This window comes from Lipotes vexillifer, unplaced genomic scaffold, assembly GCF_000442215.2.
Source record: "Lipotes vexillifer unplaced genomic scaffold, Lipotes_vexillifer_v1.1 scaffold717, whole genome shotgun sequence".
Taxonomy (NCBI): Eukaryota; Metazoa; Chordata; class Mammalia; order Artiodactyla; family Lipotidae; genus Lipotes; species Lipotes vexillifer.
In genome coordinates this window covers 4827268-4844361 of record NW_006798707.1, presented here as the reverse complement: position 1 = coordinate 4844361, position 17094 = coordinate 4827268, and the positions used below count along the sequence as shown (strand labels likewise).

Genomic DNA, 17094 nt, shown 5'->3' with positions numbered 1-17094 from the left:
AAGGGGGGGGGGGGGATTAAATCCACAGGCAGTTCCAAGATTTAGAAGCCAGGGAGGAGGAGAGGCCAGCAAAGGAGGTGGGGAAGAGGGCAGAGGATGAGGAAAAGCCCAAGAAAGAGGGCTCCCGGGAGCCAAGAGACAAGAGCACCTGAAGGGGGGTGTCCCCGGTGGGATAGATGCTGCTGAGGGACCAAGGAAGAGGCATGTGCCGAATCCTCGCTCAATGCTGGGCAGCCATCGGGCACCCGATCGACGTAGGATCCTTTTCCTTGCCCCTGTCTCCGTCTTCATTTGTTCCTGTATTTCTGAATATCTATTGCCTTTTCCCTCAGATGACAGTAGGAACCCAAGAAATAATGAATCAATGAATGAAGATGTGAATGACAAGGGCAGCTGTGACGGGTGGTCTCCGGGGTGAGGTGCAACTCCCCTCACCTCTCCTGAAGCCCTGGGCATTGATTTTGTCCCAAGCCTAGGCTGGGTGCAAGATTCCTGGACCCTGATGGCTCCTATCTAGCAGAGAGCCCTCTGGGGAGCCACTTCGCATGCTCATCAGGCATCCTGGCCTGAGCAGGACCGAGACAGTCCCCTTGGCTGCTGGGGCCGGGAGCCGCCTCCCTCAGCAGGTCGCTGGAGTCCCTGTCGCCTTCCCCCCACCCGCGCAGCGGTGTCGACTGCACTGTAATCACACAAGTATGATGCCATTAAAATGTCACATTTGGAGAAATCCATATAAACAAAGCATTAACAACCGCTTGAAAATTGTAGTCTTTACCACTAATGACCTACTTTGTCTATGCACCCACCGTACCCTCCTGCCACTCCCAGGGCTGCCGCTTTCCCCAGCCTCGCTTTCGGAGGCAGACCAGAAGGTACAGTTGTGTCTGCTGCCTGGAAAGCCTTAATGTTTAATGTGCTGGGAGAGGCTCTTTGATGCGTGTGTCCAAAGTTGGCCAGGCAAGGGGGAGCCCGGCACTGAGCCACTTGCCAAATGAGACAAGAGGATGCCACACTGCCCTGCCACCCCCCTGCCCTCCGCACTGCCCCCGGCAGATCTAAGATCCTGATGGTGGAAGAACCCGTGGAGAGTATCTGTTCCTTGGGAAACTGAAGAAAGAGGATGGTGTTGAAAAACATGAGGGTCGGATTCATGCCATTGGCTTTGACTCCCTCCTTTCGGGAAGAGATTGAACCTGAGACTTAGTGTAAGGCCTTGCAGGAGGAAAGGGTCCTGCCCAGCGGCTATGGACCAGAGTGAGTCCAAGCTAAGAACGTAGGTGGGTGGAGAGGCACGGGGTGAGAGGGCTTTGATAGTTTTTTGCCTCATTCCCAGGACAGTGCTCTGGAAAAGTGGAGATACGGAATTTTCTTTGTCACCAGAGTCTAATTTTAGTGCACTAAGGAAATGGATTTACTTAAAGGAATCTTGTAGTGAGTGCTCTTAGGCAGTAGGACATAAACCAGAGCAGCTCTGGCCAAGTGATTAATCTCTTCCCGATGTATCTCAATTGCAAATCCGGATCCCCAGAGAGTCCCGTCTGTGGTTAAAGTCAGAGTCAGCTTTATTCTGAAGAAGCCAAAGAGAAGACCACTGTGGGTTAAAAGATGTTGAATTAGAGGATTGGCGATGTTTTGTTTTTGTTTTTATTGAAGTGTAGTTGATTTACAATGTTGTGTTAGTTACTGCTGTGCAAGAAAGTGACTCAGTTATACATATACGTACGTATATATACATTCTTATATATATATTCTTTTCCATTGTCGTTTATCATAGGATATTGAATCTCTGTGCTATACAGTAGGACCTTGTTGTTTATCCATTTCATATATAACAGCTTACATCCGTTAACCCCAGCCTCCCACTCCATCCCTCCCCAACCCCGTCCCCCTTGGCAACCACCAGTCTGTTCTCTATGTCCATGAGTCTGTTTCTGTTTCGTAGATAGGTTCATTTGTGTCAAAACTCTAACTCAAAAAGATACCGGCACTCCCTATGAACATAGCAGCACTATTCACAGTCGCCAAGACATGGAAACAACCTAAATGTGCATTGACAGAGGAATGGTTAAAGAAGATGTGGTACATATATACAATGGAATACCACTCAGCCATAAAAAAGAACAAAATAGTGCCATTTGCAGCCACGTGGATGCAACTGGAGATTATCATGCTAAGTGAAGTAAGTCAGAAAGAGAAAGACAAATACCATATGACAGCACTTATATGTGGAGTCTAAAATATGACACAGATGAGGGTAGAAGGTGCTTTAAATGTCACTCCAGCACTTGACATCCCTCGCACAGTTCAGGATTAACCTGCAGAAGGGATCATGCCACAGGTGCTTTAACGAATGGACAAGAATGGTTGGTGACGAGCACGTCATTTGGGGAGTAATTATTGGTGCTTCCTAAGGTGAGAGAGATGCCCCTGTGGGTCTTGTTTGCAAAAGCAGGTGCTTTATAAATCCCTTCTTTATAGTTCATGCAAGATGCCATAGACGAGATTCCTGCCAGGCTGTAAAGATGGTCAGTATTTAGGACAGGCTCGTAAAGATTTCTCCCAGTTTTTCAACCCACTGCCATTATCACTTGCTGTGTAGCCCACAGCACTAAATTTGCCCTTCGCAGAGGTGGGCATCCTGCCCCCACCCAGATTCAGCAGCCGTGATGTCTGCTGGGTCTGCTTTTGACATAATAGAGCCCCTTTCACTGAAAGCCAGCCAGGACTCCCATGGAGTCCTGGGAGATAAAGCCCTTTCAGAGTTATTCACTCCAACCCCACACCTGCATATTCAGCAGCTGACCTAGTTTTGAGGGAGCTGGAGGGTATCTGGATGTCACCTTATTTACAGAGCAGATAGAAAATGCGCTAAGCTCTGGGCCCTGCCTGCACACAGTATCTGGGGAGATCTAGCCGGCACCTCGGAGGCAGGCAGAGAAGAGAGGAACAAATTCTCCTCTGCCAAGAGCTAGAGGCTTCTTGCTAATGTCACGTTTGGGGAATGAATGATAGGGCTTCGGGGACATGTCTCTGAAACTCCTTCTAGCCAGAAAATCCAGTTTAGCACCTTTCGACCTATGGATTAGGGGAGGTGTTTCCAGGACAGCCTCGCCGGAAAGTGTATGACGGGGCTTCTGGCGGGCACCTCCTCCCCCCTCCTTCCTCCATCCTTCTCTAGGCAGGAGCTGGGTTTGGAAGCCTCTTTCCACGAATGACCCTCTGCCACTGTAGGTCCCGGTAAAGGATATGACGGAGCCCACCTGCCTGGGTTTAATCCCAGCATCTGCACTTACTAGGAGTGTGACCTTGGCTGCGTCTCTTTAGTTCCTCAAGCCTCAGTTTCACCTTCAGTAAAATAGGGTTCATAATAGCACCTGCTTCAGGTTTGTTCCGAGTATTCAATGAGTGACATCTTTAGGACATCTTCTGTCACTGGGAAATTCTTCCCTCCTTTGGCACGCAGTAAATGCTACAAAACAGTTAGTTGTGATTGCTGTTCTGAGTGACTGTGTCCAGTGTGCGAACTGATCACCTTTTCAAGTCGGTCCTCTTCCCTGGCTTCTCACAGCCATCTCCATCTTGATTACTCCAAGGTCACCTTTGCCCCGGAAGAACCTAGAGGGAGATCTGGGGAGGCTGCAAACCTTGCCGAACATATTCCTTGTGAGGATAGCTGTAGGACTGGCCATTCCGGCCCTTGGAAGCCAAGTCCCAGGACACCTGGAGAAGACCCTCTGGGGTTAATGTGTCAGAGGAGGAAAGGGGCCAGCACTCGAGCAGGGAGCAGGCTCCTTGGCCTGATGGGAGCCTTGGGGTCTCAAGCAGGTTCAGGTTTCTGACCCCACCCCTGAGATCCTCAGGTCTCCCCCCAGAATCACCCAGCACAGCCTCTGTGCCTGCCCCAGACCCCACCTTCACACACATAAAAAAGGGAGTTAACACAGAGGCCACACAAAGCTCAGTTTCCAGCCTTCCAAGCTGGCAATGACCTTATGTATTACTTTTCTAAAAAGTAGTTTTCTGGTTGTGTCGTTTGCATGGCACTGCGCTCAGACCCATATCTGAGGTGGGGCTTTTGGGTGGATGAGCCCTCCAGAGCCCCAGGCGACATCAGCATTGATAATGACCTGTCTCTTCCATCACAGCCGGACAGTAAGGAGGTGCATCCAGTCACCTGAGGATGCAGTCACAGGTCACATTTCTGCCACAGGGAAGGAAGAAGGTAAACCTAACTTAGCTGACTGTAAATCGTAAAATTGTAAGATTTTCTCCCCGTTAGCATTCAGTCCCCGAAAGGAATAATAGTAACCACAGCAATGTTGACAGTAATAATGTGTTACATTTGCATTATGTTTTGCAGAGCAATTTTCGTGTCTTATCTCATTTCTGAGACTTAATCCAGGACTGTAAAATTGTGTGGGGTAAAGGTTCATAGTGCCCTTGGGGTGGACGAAGAAACCGACCACAGGAGGTTGAAAGGGCATGCTGAGCAGAGCCAGGCTCGCGACCGGCTTTCCTGACTCCTGTTTTCTTTTAGCATCTATGGGACCGTCGACAGGAATTACAGGATCTTCTCTGATGATGTGCATCCCCTTCTCTGCCCATCTCCACCTTCCCACACATCAGCACTCTTGCTGCTGCCTGTCTGTCAGGGTGAAACTGAGTTGAAATGTACAAGGGGTCCCTTGAAAGAGAAGAGAAGTCACAAAAGCTTGATGCCTATAGCATGAGCACTTTTCCCTTCATTCTTCCCTCCTTTTCTTTACCCTCTTCTTTCTACCCCATTACTGTCTCTGGGTCACAGTTTGGAAGCCTGCAGACTCACCCCATGGGTGTACTTTGTTTCACCCAAAGGGGAGCTTTAAGGCAGTGTCACTAGGCAGGTATTGTTTGGCACCGGTAAGGTCTTCGCTCACACTTCTGTTCTCGGTGACCCTGAAGGCATGTTCATTTGTTGGCCCCTTGAAAATTGCTTGCCTCCGTAGCTATTCCTTGAGGCTAACGAGATTACTGATGATGCCTTAAGGTAGTTCCCGGCCCTGTACAGGTGAAGAGGGAGACCTCTTCTGTCACTGGGAAATTCAAGTCTCGTTTTTAGTGTTTTGTTTCTTTCCTGCTTCTAGTGAGTGAGACTCGTACCAGCCGCTCTGGCCACACTGTTGGGCCATCCCGGGAGGAATGCCCTCCCCTTCCCTTGCAACCCTGCCCTGAGAGATGGCTGCAGTGTCACCCTGGCAGACCTCAGTCTTTGGAGGTGTCCCTGTGCCCAAGACGACTCAGCTGTCCACACCAGAAACAATGAGTGTCAGTGTCCGGTTCTGTTTAGCTGGAGGCCTCCCTTCCTAAGCTCGCTTCCGGTCCCCTCTCCCTAGGTCCAGGCCCTCTCCTTGGGCCCTCACGAGCACAGGTTCCGTCTCTTCATGCCTGGTGTCCTCCAGCGCCAGCCTCGCGGTTACAGGCACAACCACCCTCCTTGTGCCACCATGCAGTCCACCAAATCCTCTAACTCCTGGGCCCCGTTTGGTTACTTGGCTCCCAGCCCCACTTGATCTCTTGCTCTCTGGGTTCCAGAGCTGAAAGGGACGGAGGCTTCTCGTGTTCCCATGGTCTGTTTACTGCTCCATCCATCTTTGAACACAAAGAAGATGCAGAAATCGATGATGCGGGCGGGGCCAGCTCTCTCTTAATCCTCATGCCCACCAGCGATTGGGAGGTGTTCTTCAAGCAAACAAGTGATATGAGATGCCCATCTCCATAAAGGAGCCCTGCGTTTGGTCTTTGGTGGTGGAATGTATAGGGCGTTGGGTAGGAAGGGAGCAGACATGCAGCATTAGAGCTCACTCACCCTGGCACGTGCAGGGGGACCAGACCTTCTTGCCCAGTCACGCCGATTTATACTTCCCTGGTGCCTCCCTCTCATGCTAATTAGCAAGCAAATTAATCTCCATATAAAGCCCAAATTGCATGAGACTCTTTTTCTTCCCCTATTCCAGAAACAAAAGCTGGGCTTCTGTCCATTCTGTTAATCACATTATATTTCACAGTTGGAGTTTTCAGGCAATTATAATAATTATCAGAACTTCTCTTCTTCCAGAAAGCTCGAAGCATCCCCCAAAGCTGTATTTGCATGTGATGTGCAATTGGAAAATAGGTGGTCAGTGTGTGTATTGGGCAAAGACGGGGAGGAGAGAGCTAGGTGGTGGTGTCTCTCGTCCGAGGCCAAATGAGACTAAAGCCAGCAATAGAGTCATTGTGGTATCCAGACTGTCAAGACCCCCCAGTGGCTCAGAGAAGCCACAGCAGACCCACTATCTAGGCACCTGGCTCTTGAGGGAGCGGGGGTGAGAAGAAAAGTGGGGAAGAAAGACAGAAGGAGGTGGAATAGAAAAGTAAACTTATTCTTGATGAATTATCTGCTACCTCATTTGGCCTGAGAAATAGCCCTTTCCTCCTCTATTACATGCCCATTCCATCTATCGAATTCTTTAAAAGTGACTTTCATGTAATTAATACTAGCCATTAAACTACAGCATTGAAGGAGCAATTGCCTAATTCTGAGGAAAATTTAAACTTATTACCAGCACCCGAGATAAAATGAATCCTAAAGAGAAGAAGAGAAAACCGTGCAGAAGATAAATAGAAAAGCCAAGTGGGCTGTTGACTTGATCCTTCTCCAGTGCAGGGTAATTTGGCTTCTAAAGCGAGTTAGATCATAATAAATTAAATTTAGATTTCTGCGCATCAGTTAAATAACTCCCCAGACAGAATTCCAGTGAGAGGAAGAGGTGATAATACATGGTGGAAATATTAAAATGGAGATCTTATCTAATAATCCATGATTGATGTGCTGTCCCTGGATGAGGGAGGATTCTGCAGCTCTTTCCTTTGTCATGAGCCCGGATGGGTGAGTGAAGGGCTGGCTTGCCCCTCCTTCTTTGTTTGAGTTGGTCCTGCAGACTGTGGGGAGTCTGTTACCGGCAGTCACTCCTCTCCCAGACCATTGCTACCAGGTAGGACTTACATAGCTGTACTGGTGTGATGAGGGATTCTGCTGTCCTCTCTTGACTGGCCCTTGGAAAAACAAGGTCACTTCCCAGATGGATGCACATTAGAACAGTACAGAGGTGGGCAGATCCTCCTGCATTTTTGTGACTGCCTAGCAGGGTGAGCAAAGTGGCCCCGTGGATGAGTGAAACATCTGGTGATGGGGAAAGAACACTGGTTTTGAGGTCAGAAGTCCTGGGTTAGAGTCTCAGTCGTCTCCAGCAAGCTCTTATGCTTTCTCAAGCCTCAGTTTTCCAATCTGCGGAATGGGAACAACCTAACTGGCCTGCCACCTGCATGGGGTTAATACAAATGAGATACTCCAGTGAAAATGCTTTGAAGACTGTAAACGTTTCTGTTTGTCTTTCAATCATTATTATACTTTTTTGTTTCGAAAAATTCTGTTTGGTCCTTTTACAAAGAACTTTTGTTCTTTCCTAATTTTTTATTCCACATTTCAACCTACACATGCTTTATTTTGTATCTGTAATTTCTGTGTCTGGATTTCTTGGAGGATCAGAATACGTTGTTTATAGTTTCCACTCACTCTCCCTTATAGTGGACTTGTTCCCTCTGTGTCTGGTCATTTTTTATTGTGATTCCATCTTTTGGTGAGCTACGTGGGAATCCTGGGAGCCTACCTTGGAGATGCTTTCCTCCAGATAGTATTTATATTTGTCTCTGCTGGGAGCCAGGTTACAGCTGATCTGGGACCATTTAGTCCCACTTCTTGACCTTAATTATGGAAGACTCAGGTTCAGTTACTCCACCTTTTAGGAGCCTGGCTTTACTTTCTCAGTGACCTTGACCCTTGGGGCAGCCTCACATATTGTCTTTACTTACCATTCAACTATCCCAGCTCTGGCTTTAGCACCCTGTATTTTCCCTGGCCTCACCTCTCCTCTTGTGGTGAAGATTTTCGTTCTAGAAAGCCCAGTAGTGCATTAAAAACCACATTTGTGGCACTCCCCTGGTGGTCCAGTGGTTAAGACTCTGCGCTTCCAGTGCAGGGGGCACAGGTTTGATCCCTGGTCCGGGAATTAAGATCCCGCATGCCGTGGGGCGTGGCCCCAAAGTAGAAATAATTAAACAAAACAAAACAAAACAAAACAAAATATACCTTCAAAAAAACCCCACCACATTTGTTGTTATTTATGCAGGATCTAGCTGTAGTTCAGCATGAAGGTCCTGGCGAGTATCTGGTCTGCCATGGTGCTACAAGCAGACGGCTCCAGAGGGTAGAAGGCAGGGGCACTCGGGGTGGTGCTGGGAAGCCACAGGCTGCGGTCCTGGAAGCAGCCTGGATGCGTGGAGATGTGAACGCCAGGCTGCACAGCTAGCATAGAAACTGGGTCTACAGGCCTTGAGGCACACTTCTCAGTTGTGTGAACTTGGGCAAATAATTAATCCTGCCCGTGCCTCAGTTTCCTCACTTGGAGATTGGGGATACAATTTTCTATTGTATGTTGGGATTGTAAGGGTTAGACATCATTTGGGTTACCCCTCCCTCACTATTTCCCTCTGAGGTTCTGACAGGGGAGCTGGGATGGGTAGTTTTGTGTGCCCAGTAGGTGGTGGACCTTATCAAAGGCACAACAAAGCAGCTTCCGTCTAGGAAGCCTCCATATAAAAGTTAGACTGTATTATGAGAAATGTCTTCCTTCTCGTTCTGCACATACGGAAGGGTTTCCAGGGTGTTTGAATTCCTTGATGAACCCCACCCAACCTCACTTACTCCTGTTCTCTTGATCCTTTGGTAGATCTTTTGCACTTCTCTGTGTCATTTTTTCTGAGTTGCAAGTCTTATATAATGAGGGGTTGGAAGACCTGGGGAACACATAGTTGCCATTAAATATCTAAAGGGTATGAAAAAGAAAGGTCAGATTTGCATTAAATATCCCTGGGGATAAAACCAGGCCCCAAAGGGAGATACTACCAGGAGACAAATTCTGGTTCAAAATTAGAAGAAAACTTCTAGAAGTTACAGTCCTTTGAAGCTTGGAGTGGGCTTCTTGGGACCGTTCTGTCCCTGACTTGTGGGATGTCCACCGGTGGAATGTTACACTAGAGTTTAAAACATTGGGTGGATAGATGAATTATATCGTCTTTAAAGTATCAGTTATATCATTTTTTTCAATTATGACCTTCTGTGTGTGTTAGTCTCTCACATTCCCATCTTCCTGCAGGAATCTGCCTGCAGAGTTCCCCCTTTCTTGCCCTAGGCTGGCAGGATGAAGCCCACTGCTGAGAGGAGAATGACTGCCCAGAGTGGGGAGTGAAGGGCAGGCGGGAGGATGGTGAGAGGGGGTACAGACATCCTTGCGTGGAGGAAAACCTCTAAGCAAAAAGAAAGAACTGGACCTCAAAAAATGGTGGGAAACACATAGATAGTCTTCGAAGGTAACCCAAGAAAATGGCAGTGAGGATGTACTAAGGTCGAGTCACCTAATGGTTGAGCGCATGGGAGCTGGAGCTAGGCTGCCTGGGCTCAAATCCTGGCTCTAACACTACCTGTGTGACATTGGGCAAGTTACTCAATCTCTCTGTGCCTCGGTTTCCCCAGTTATAAGATGGGGATGGTACTATTGATATCTATTATAGTGAGGATTAAATGTAAATACTTAGGACACATGATAAGAGCCCCCCAAGGTGTTAGCTGTTTATTATAGGGTGAGTCTGAGACATTCTCTTAAGGATCAGGTGCAATTCAGAGTAAGATGAAAGCTTTAGCAAGGGCTAGAGATTTTCTCATTTGAAAGTGAAAAAGAAGAGAATTAGATCAATAGAGAAAACTAGTAATACCAAGCTGGGGAAAGAAGAGAGGGAGACAAAAATATCAGTGGAAAATAGAGGCATCTTCAAAACCTAACAGAAGGGAAGGCTACACCCATGTTTCCTGAGCCAAACAATCAGCTTGAAACCAGAGTGAGAGAAAACAGGCCAGGGAAGGATGGAGGAAAGGGGATTCATGATTTCTCATGGAAGTGTGGTGAGAGGAAAGAAATGAAGCAACTTAACAGATGTGCTTTTTGAGCTTTCATTTTTGGTGCCAAATTATTTAAGCACTGGTCTTGGCCAGGGGGTTGGCTGACTTAATCAGATAGTTTCTACTTAAAAGATGGTCTTCGTTTTTGTTTGTGGCATCATACTCCTCTTTTGAAACACACACACTCTAGATTGAATAAATTCCGGTCAGAAAGTCAAGTGGTGGCAGCTTGGGGGGGCCATGTGGCAGTGGGCGCAGTTCTGGGGTGGGCCCTTGGGGGGGGCTCCTTGGTGTGTGTTCTTATTTTGGAAAAGCATTTCACGTCCTGTGCTAGGAAGGCTTGTGAAGGTGAAAGTGCCTGTTCAGAAACTCTCTCGATGTTCACATGAGCCAGGAAGCGAGGAATCCGATGCATGGGTACAACGTACATGCCCTGGGCCCTTAGAGGCCAGATGTGGGGACTTGCGAATTGAAGAGCTTGGAAACCAGCTCCAAATCAGGACTGGAAGTATCTGGCAAAGTCGCTGCCCCTTTAGAAATTCTGGGAGGACCGCGGTCAACCCTCTTCTGGGGGCAAGCAGGACAGGAGCGGTTGGCCCTTCCTGCGGGCATGTCCCCCACTCCACTCCTCCAGGGGGGTCTTTCTCTGCCCATTCATCCTCGGCAGAGAGGATGCCCCTTGTTCTGTCCATGATAAACAGAACAGACCATGGCGCTGGGAGGCCCTAGGGAGATTCAGTCGGGGGTCCCTTCACTTACTAGCCGTCGTGCATGGGCAAGGCACCTTACCTCTCTAAGTCGACCCCTCCCTGTCCAAATGGGGGTTGTGTGAGGATTCTGTGACAGTACCTGCAAGCTGCTTCATAAAATAGAGATTGCTATTCAAATGGTAGTGTTGTTTTAAACTCAGTCTCACCATTATTTAAGACATCCAGATATCATTATAGAAACACCAAGCTCCCAGTACAGGGAGATCCCCCCAGTGGATCCAGTGCAGCAAAGTGGGAACCAGCTCCGCACCCGTGACCGTCTGAGGGAGTGGTCCCCTCCAAGGATGTCCCTGACTGACTGCTCAGACAGTTTCTCTTGCCAGCCTGGCTGCTGCTCTGGCTCTAGGCTTTCTGGAAGCCAGCTGACTTCTCACGGCACCATCTCCGAGGATGCCAAGGATGCTTAGCTGCCCTTAGGGTGGCGATTACCAGGCTGAGCAAACCACCCAAACTTGTACCCCCTTGGCCCTGAGCCTGGTCTGGTATTAATAGAAAGTAGGGATTGGGATGAGACTTAGAGGTTGGTCGAGTGCCCTCACTCCAGCCCCTGTGCCTCCCCACGGTGCCTGTCCCACCACCTGCTTCTCCAGCTGATGGATGGAACTGTACACCTGGGCCCCATCAGGCTTCCCTTCCCACCAGGTTAAAGTGCTAAGGTTACCTCCCATAATGGTCTCCTCGTGGAGCTTTCTTCCCTCCACTCCATCCTGCACATGCAGCCAGAGATACTTTCCCCTGACCTGCTTCGTACGGGACCAGCCACATTCTGGAATTTTCTTTCACTCATGCTCTCTTTGCAGTCCACACTCTGGCCTCCCCATTCTGACCTAGCCATTCCCTGAAAAGATGCTCCTCCCCTGAGCCATTCTGCCTTTTATCTGGATTTTCACTGCGCACGCACTTCCCTTCCCCATATCCCCTTAAGCAAAGCAAGATCCCTGCTCATCCTTCAAGTCCTAACTCATTTGATGCTTCTGGGAAGCCGTTCCCATTTCCCTCACTCCGCTGTTATAGGTGTCTTCACGCAGGTGTCTCTACAATGTTGCGCCCACTGGAGGGCAGGGGCCTTCCGTCTCCGCATCTCCCCTCCCCAGCACACAGCACTGTAGGGGCTCATAACTTATTTTGAGATTTGCAGTGAATTCAGTGGGACATGAGCCAGCTGGAGATGGTTCAGGGCGCCGTGGGCCTTCCCGCAAGAATGGGATGTCAGGGTGGCCCTGAGGTCATGTTCCAAGCACAGGTGACATCTGTCAGGCTGTGACATGACACAGCCCAGGCTGGGGGTTTCATACCACCCACACACAAATACCCCCACGTAGCAGCAGTATCCACAGGACATTAATAAAACCAATTATTGGATAAAAATCACTGGTTTCCAGTGCTTCATTTTGTGCTTTTAGCAGGAGAATGCTGTTTCAAAAGGAGATAACAGAGAGAGAGAGAGCGAAAGGGAAAGATCAATTATCAGATAAGATGCAGTGGTGCCTGAGATGAATGCGTATGTGGGCGAGCGGGCCCCCCTTACCTGCCAAACGTGGGCCGAGCGCTTGCACTGCTGTCGGCAGCACCTGCCCTGGGCCTTCCTGTTTAGATGCCCTGAGTGCAGAAGAGCATCCTGGTCAATGATGGGATGGGTGGTACCCGGGCAGCTTCAGATACCTGCACAGAGAAGGAGGGTCATTAACACATGAATGAACGTCTCATCCTCGATGCCAGCCCCAGGGCTCCAGCCCTCGTGGTCCAGGTCGGAGCCTGGTCAATAGGTTCTTCCTGGCACAGGACTCTTTTGGCTTTGATGCACCTGAAAGGTCTGAGCTTTGTTGATACAGACAGGCTCTCCCCTAGTGGGGGCGGCACTACCATCCACTGGGCAGTGGCTATCAAGGGAAGCGTCCAGTGTGCTGAGGCCCTGAAGCCCATACCTCCTGCTGGCTGTGTGGAGTCTCTGTTGGCTGCACAGCTGGGGTGGGCAGAGCAGAGGCGGCCACCTGGGCTCTGGGCAGGAGCCGTCGCCTCCCTGTGTGAATCCCCTCACCTCCTCTGCACTGGAGGGTCCAGGAGACAGAGCTCTGCTTTGGGCTCTGCCACCATCCACCTGGGCGACCTCAGACAAGCCAGTAACCTTTCTGAAGGCTTGTCTTCCCTACTCTGCAGAGGGTCTTGGGGAGGGTGAAACGGTATCGTGAATGCAGAAACCGCCTTATACATTCTAAAGTACTCTCTTCTCTTGTGGTGAGGGTTATTACTTGCTCCCCCATGGATGCTTCTTAAAAATAAGCACAGATTCCTGGGTTGGAGGAAGAAAGGCACACACAGGCATCCACCTGGTGGGTAGCACACCATTATAGATGGATTGCTTACTTCTCATCGCCACCTTCCTTTGGCAGAGGAAGGAGTGACAGTCACTGTGTACCACCTACTATGCGCCAGCCACTGTGCCAGCACTTTTCACCAAGTGTCTCAAATTACCCTGGAGAAGTGGCCCCTGGGGTTAGTATTCTAGAATCCAAGTCCCAGCCCTGCCGCATCCTAATTGTGAGATCTGGAGCGAGCCACCTGGGCTATAGAGCCTGCTTCCTTGTCTGTGCAGTGGGAATACGAACGACATCCATCTCCTAAAACTGCTCTGAGAACTACACAAGATAACGTGAGTATAGGTCGTAGCACAGTGCCTGGTATGTGAGCACAGCACTCGTTAAATGGTAGCTGACATTGTCATCGTCATTCTGTTGTTATCGTTGCTTATGGTTTTATTAACGTCCTACCTCTGCCCCTATCTTTGAGCTAAACCTCGCCGGCACAAGCCTGGTCTTGGCGGCTGGGCACTGACAGCCAGAGGGGGCTGAGAGGACCGGGAGCCATCCTCACAGACTTCCTGTTCATGTCACACAGATTCCGGATGCTGACTGGGATGACCTATGGGACCAATTTGATGAGCGGCGGTATCTGAATGCCAAGAAGTGGCGTGTCGGTGATGATCCCTATAAGCTGTATGCTTTCAACCAGCGGGAGAGCGAGCGGATTGCCAGCAGCCGGGTGGTCCCAGACACTCGCCTTTTCAGGTACTTCTCCCGGCCCCTCCCCGCAGTCGTGTCAGATCCACAGCACGCTAGCTTTGTGCAGCGCCCAGTGCCAGGAATCGGGGCAGGCAAACCGTTTGTTGCCAGGTAGACACGAGGGGGTCTGTGATGTTGCAGTTTGCCCCGTCTGTGCTTCTTGCTGCCGTGAGCCGTCGTCCCAAAGCACCCCGTGGAGAGGGAGGAGGCCTCCACCTGCACCCTGCCGCCCTCACCCGGGGCTCACTCTAGGCATACCCACCAGGAAGTCATGGAACACTAAACACCCTACAGCCAGAACCTTTCTCCCCTGGCAGATTCCCATGGAGTGGCCTGGCTTTCACACTGGGGGAGGGCAGGCCTCTGGGCAGTCAGGCTGGTGGTCTCTTCTGTCGCTGGGAGGTCCCCCTGGCTTCTCTTCTCACGTGCCAAAATGTCAGGCCGTCAGAGGTCCTACAGCCTGACATTTTGGCACGTGGGAAGAGAAGCCAGAGGGGCCTCTACACTTGCCATTGGGTCCGCTGTCTGCTTCAGAGCAGCCCTTTCACACAGCCTCTGTCCTGCTATCCCCTTGGTCAGGCACCCTTCAGATGGGTTGCAGAGATCAGGCCCGGGGCAATGTGGAAAGCTTTGTTTCCCAGCAAAAAGAGGCTTTGTGAAGGCGCTCCGCCTCTCAAGCCTTCCTAGAGTCAGCCAGCCCTTTGCTTCCTGGGGAGGCCTGAGGAAGCAGGTCGGTCTCACCCAGTGCCTCCCCTCCTCACCTCCAAGCTGGGAAGCCCAGCTGTGCCAAAGACCCATGAGGGCGTGTTTCCTGTCTGCTGCGGGAAATTGACTTGGCACCCAAAATAGCAGACCGGCAAGCTTGGGGTAGAGGGGCTTGAAGGCAATGTCAAATGAGAGACTGTAGGATTGGTATTAGCTTCTTAGCTTTCTGTGTCTGTTTGGGCCTGTGGGGACCGAATTGTGGACACTGGGGTTTAGAAGCAGGACAGTAAAAATTTTCATGACAAACGAGGCTGGTCAAACAGGTGGTACGTAAGTTGGCGGTATGGGAAGGCTGGTGTACTCAGTCTTCCCGACTAGGCTGCACATCTCAGAACCTTGACTTACACAGCTTATTTCCGTGGAGGGGTTTGACCAGTCCTGGTTAATCACCATCATGCCTGAGAGGAGCCGGAGTCCTGGTTTTCCCCATGAATAAAGCCAGGGGGCTGAACCGGATGAGATCTATGCCTTCTCACTCTGAGTGTCTGTGAACTCAACCCTCCCCTCGAGGTACCCAGGAGATGCTTCCTTAGCAGTGGGGCCTGGAAGTCCCCTTTACCCAGGACACTCCCTGCTGCTTGCCTGAAAGCTTCGAGTCAGAGTCTTGTATTATTCCTATTAAAATTCCCCAGCACTTATACTGGTCCTTGGACCTGATAGAATTTTATTTAAACATTAGATTATTTTGTTTCGCAGGGCGGAGAGTATGTATAGAACAGGGAAGAGAGAGCAGGCAGAAGGCTGAGAAGCTCCACTGGGTCTCCAGCGGGTGGTGCCTCCCTTGTCTTGCGTCCAGATGCCGAGGCCCTGTAGAGGGACACGGGGACACCTCCTCACCAGGAAAGGGGCTGGTGCATCTGGGTGACAGCTGTCGGAACTGCCTCTGAATGCTCCCACCTGCAGGGAGGAGGCGTCGGGGAATTCACTGGGCAGGCAGATTTGCGGGGATACCTGAGCAGGACTAAAATCTGCGTTCACCCAGTTTTATGATCTGAGAGGCAGAAATGAAAGCATTTTACAGGGCTGGACATAATGGTAGTTGTGGGTGAAGACCTCAGCCTGTCCCCAAGGATTTGAGTTCCCCAGGTCCAGGTCCAGGCTCCCTGCCTGACCCAGTGTGCTTCTTCTGTGAAGTAAGTGTGATCTTCTGGGATTGCAGCAGGAAGGGAAGAGATTTAGACAGAATGCAGACACCCTTTGGAAGACAACGAGGAAAAATGTATCAGCCACGTGTCTGCCTCGGGACAGTGACCTTGCTTTGTGGGAGCTCGGATTGTGTTACTCAGAGAAGTTCAGATTTATGGATCCTAATCTGAAAGAGCAGGAAGGGGAGGGGACAGGGCATTGGGAATGAGGGCAAGCATGTGGGACCAGGCAGCCATGGCACGTGGTCCCGCCCACTGTGTGCAAAACCCTAAGCAAGCCCTGACAGAAGCCGCCCACTGATCAGCTATCTGCAGGCTGAGTTTGGTACGGGACTGACCCTGTGCCTGTATCACCCTCGTGGTGATGGGAGTTCCGGAGACTGCAAAGCCCAATGTTCTTCTCTCAAATGGGCCCCCACTGAGTGGTGACTTTCTGTCTACAGGACCTCCCATTTCCAACCCTTACCTCCCCAGGGAGTCCGTGTCCTTGAGGTTGAAGTCACCAGCTAAGTCCCTTAATCCTTCTGTGATTCTAGCCTCTCTGCTGTATCCTGTCTTCATCCTCTTCCAACCCTGGGGCTTGCCTGCCTGGGCTGACAGAGCCCCAGGGCCCATTCTCAGGCCCTGCCTGTCCCAGCTCTGACCAGCTGTGGCTGCTGGTGACCTGTGTCCACCTGACCAGGGATTCTCAATGGTGACTGACATTTGGGGCTGGATAACTCTATGTTATGGGGGGGCTGTCCTGTACTTTCGATGTTTAGCAGCAACTCTGGCCTCTACCCACGAGACGCCAGTAGCACCTCCCCGAGTTGTGACAACCAAATATGTCTCCAGACGTTGCCAAATGTTCCCTGGGAGCAAAACTGCGATGAGAACACCTGCCATAAAGCCAGCCCTGCTTGTTACCTGAGTTCTCAAGAATGAAACATAAATATGCCTTCTCGGTCCCAGCAAAAGGATGAGGCCATGTCTTCCCCCTAAGTCAGAGTCAAGCAGAGGGCAGTACAGCCCAGGGGTTAATGATATAGAGTCTGGGATCAGATCACCCTGTTTCCAGTCTTGCCTGTGCTGCTGACCAGCTGAGCAAACTCATCATTACCTGGCTTCCCTGGTCCACACTTTGCTCTTTTGAAAAGTAGAGATAAAAATAACAATGATACCTATCTAACGCACTTTTCATAAGGATCAAATAATCTATATGTAAAGTACTTACATACTCCTTAGCAAGTAGTAAAAAAAATTTTCATTGTTGTTATTATCACACGGTAATGATATGGGCAGGCTGGCACTGCAGGGCCAGGAATGGAAGGGAAGTGTCGGGGCGG

At 50.2% G+C, this 17094-nt stretch overlaps 1 protein-coding gene across 1 annotated transcript in view; it reads left to right on the top strand.

The window, feature by feature from the left end:
* GALNT14 (polypeptide N-acetylgalactosaminyltransferase 14) overlaps nt 1-17094 on the top strand; it is a 233031-nt gene that overhangs the window by 124954 nt on the left and 90983 nt on the right. The window contains exon 2 of the mRNA XM_007470881.1: nt 13696-13865. Coding sequence (XP_007470943.1) covers nt 13696-13865 — 170 coding nt within the window. The remainder of the gene's footprint in view (nt 1-13695; nt 13866-17094) is intronic.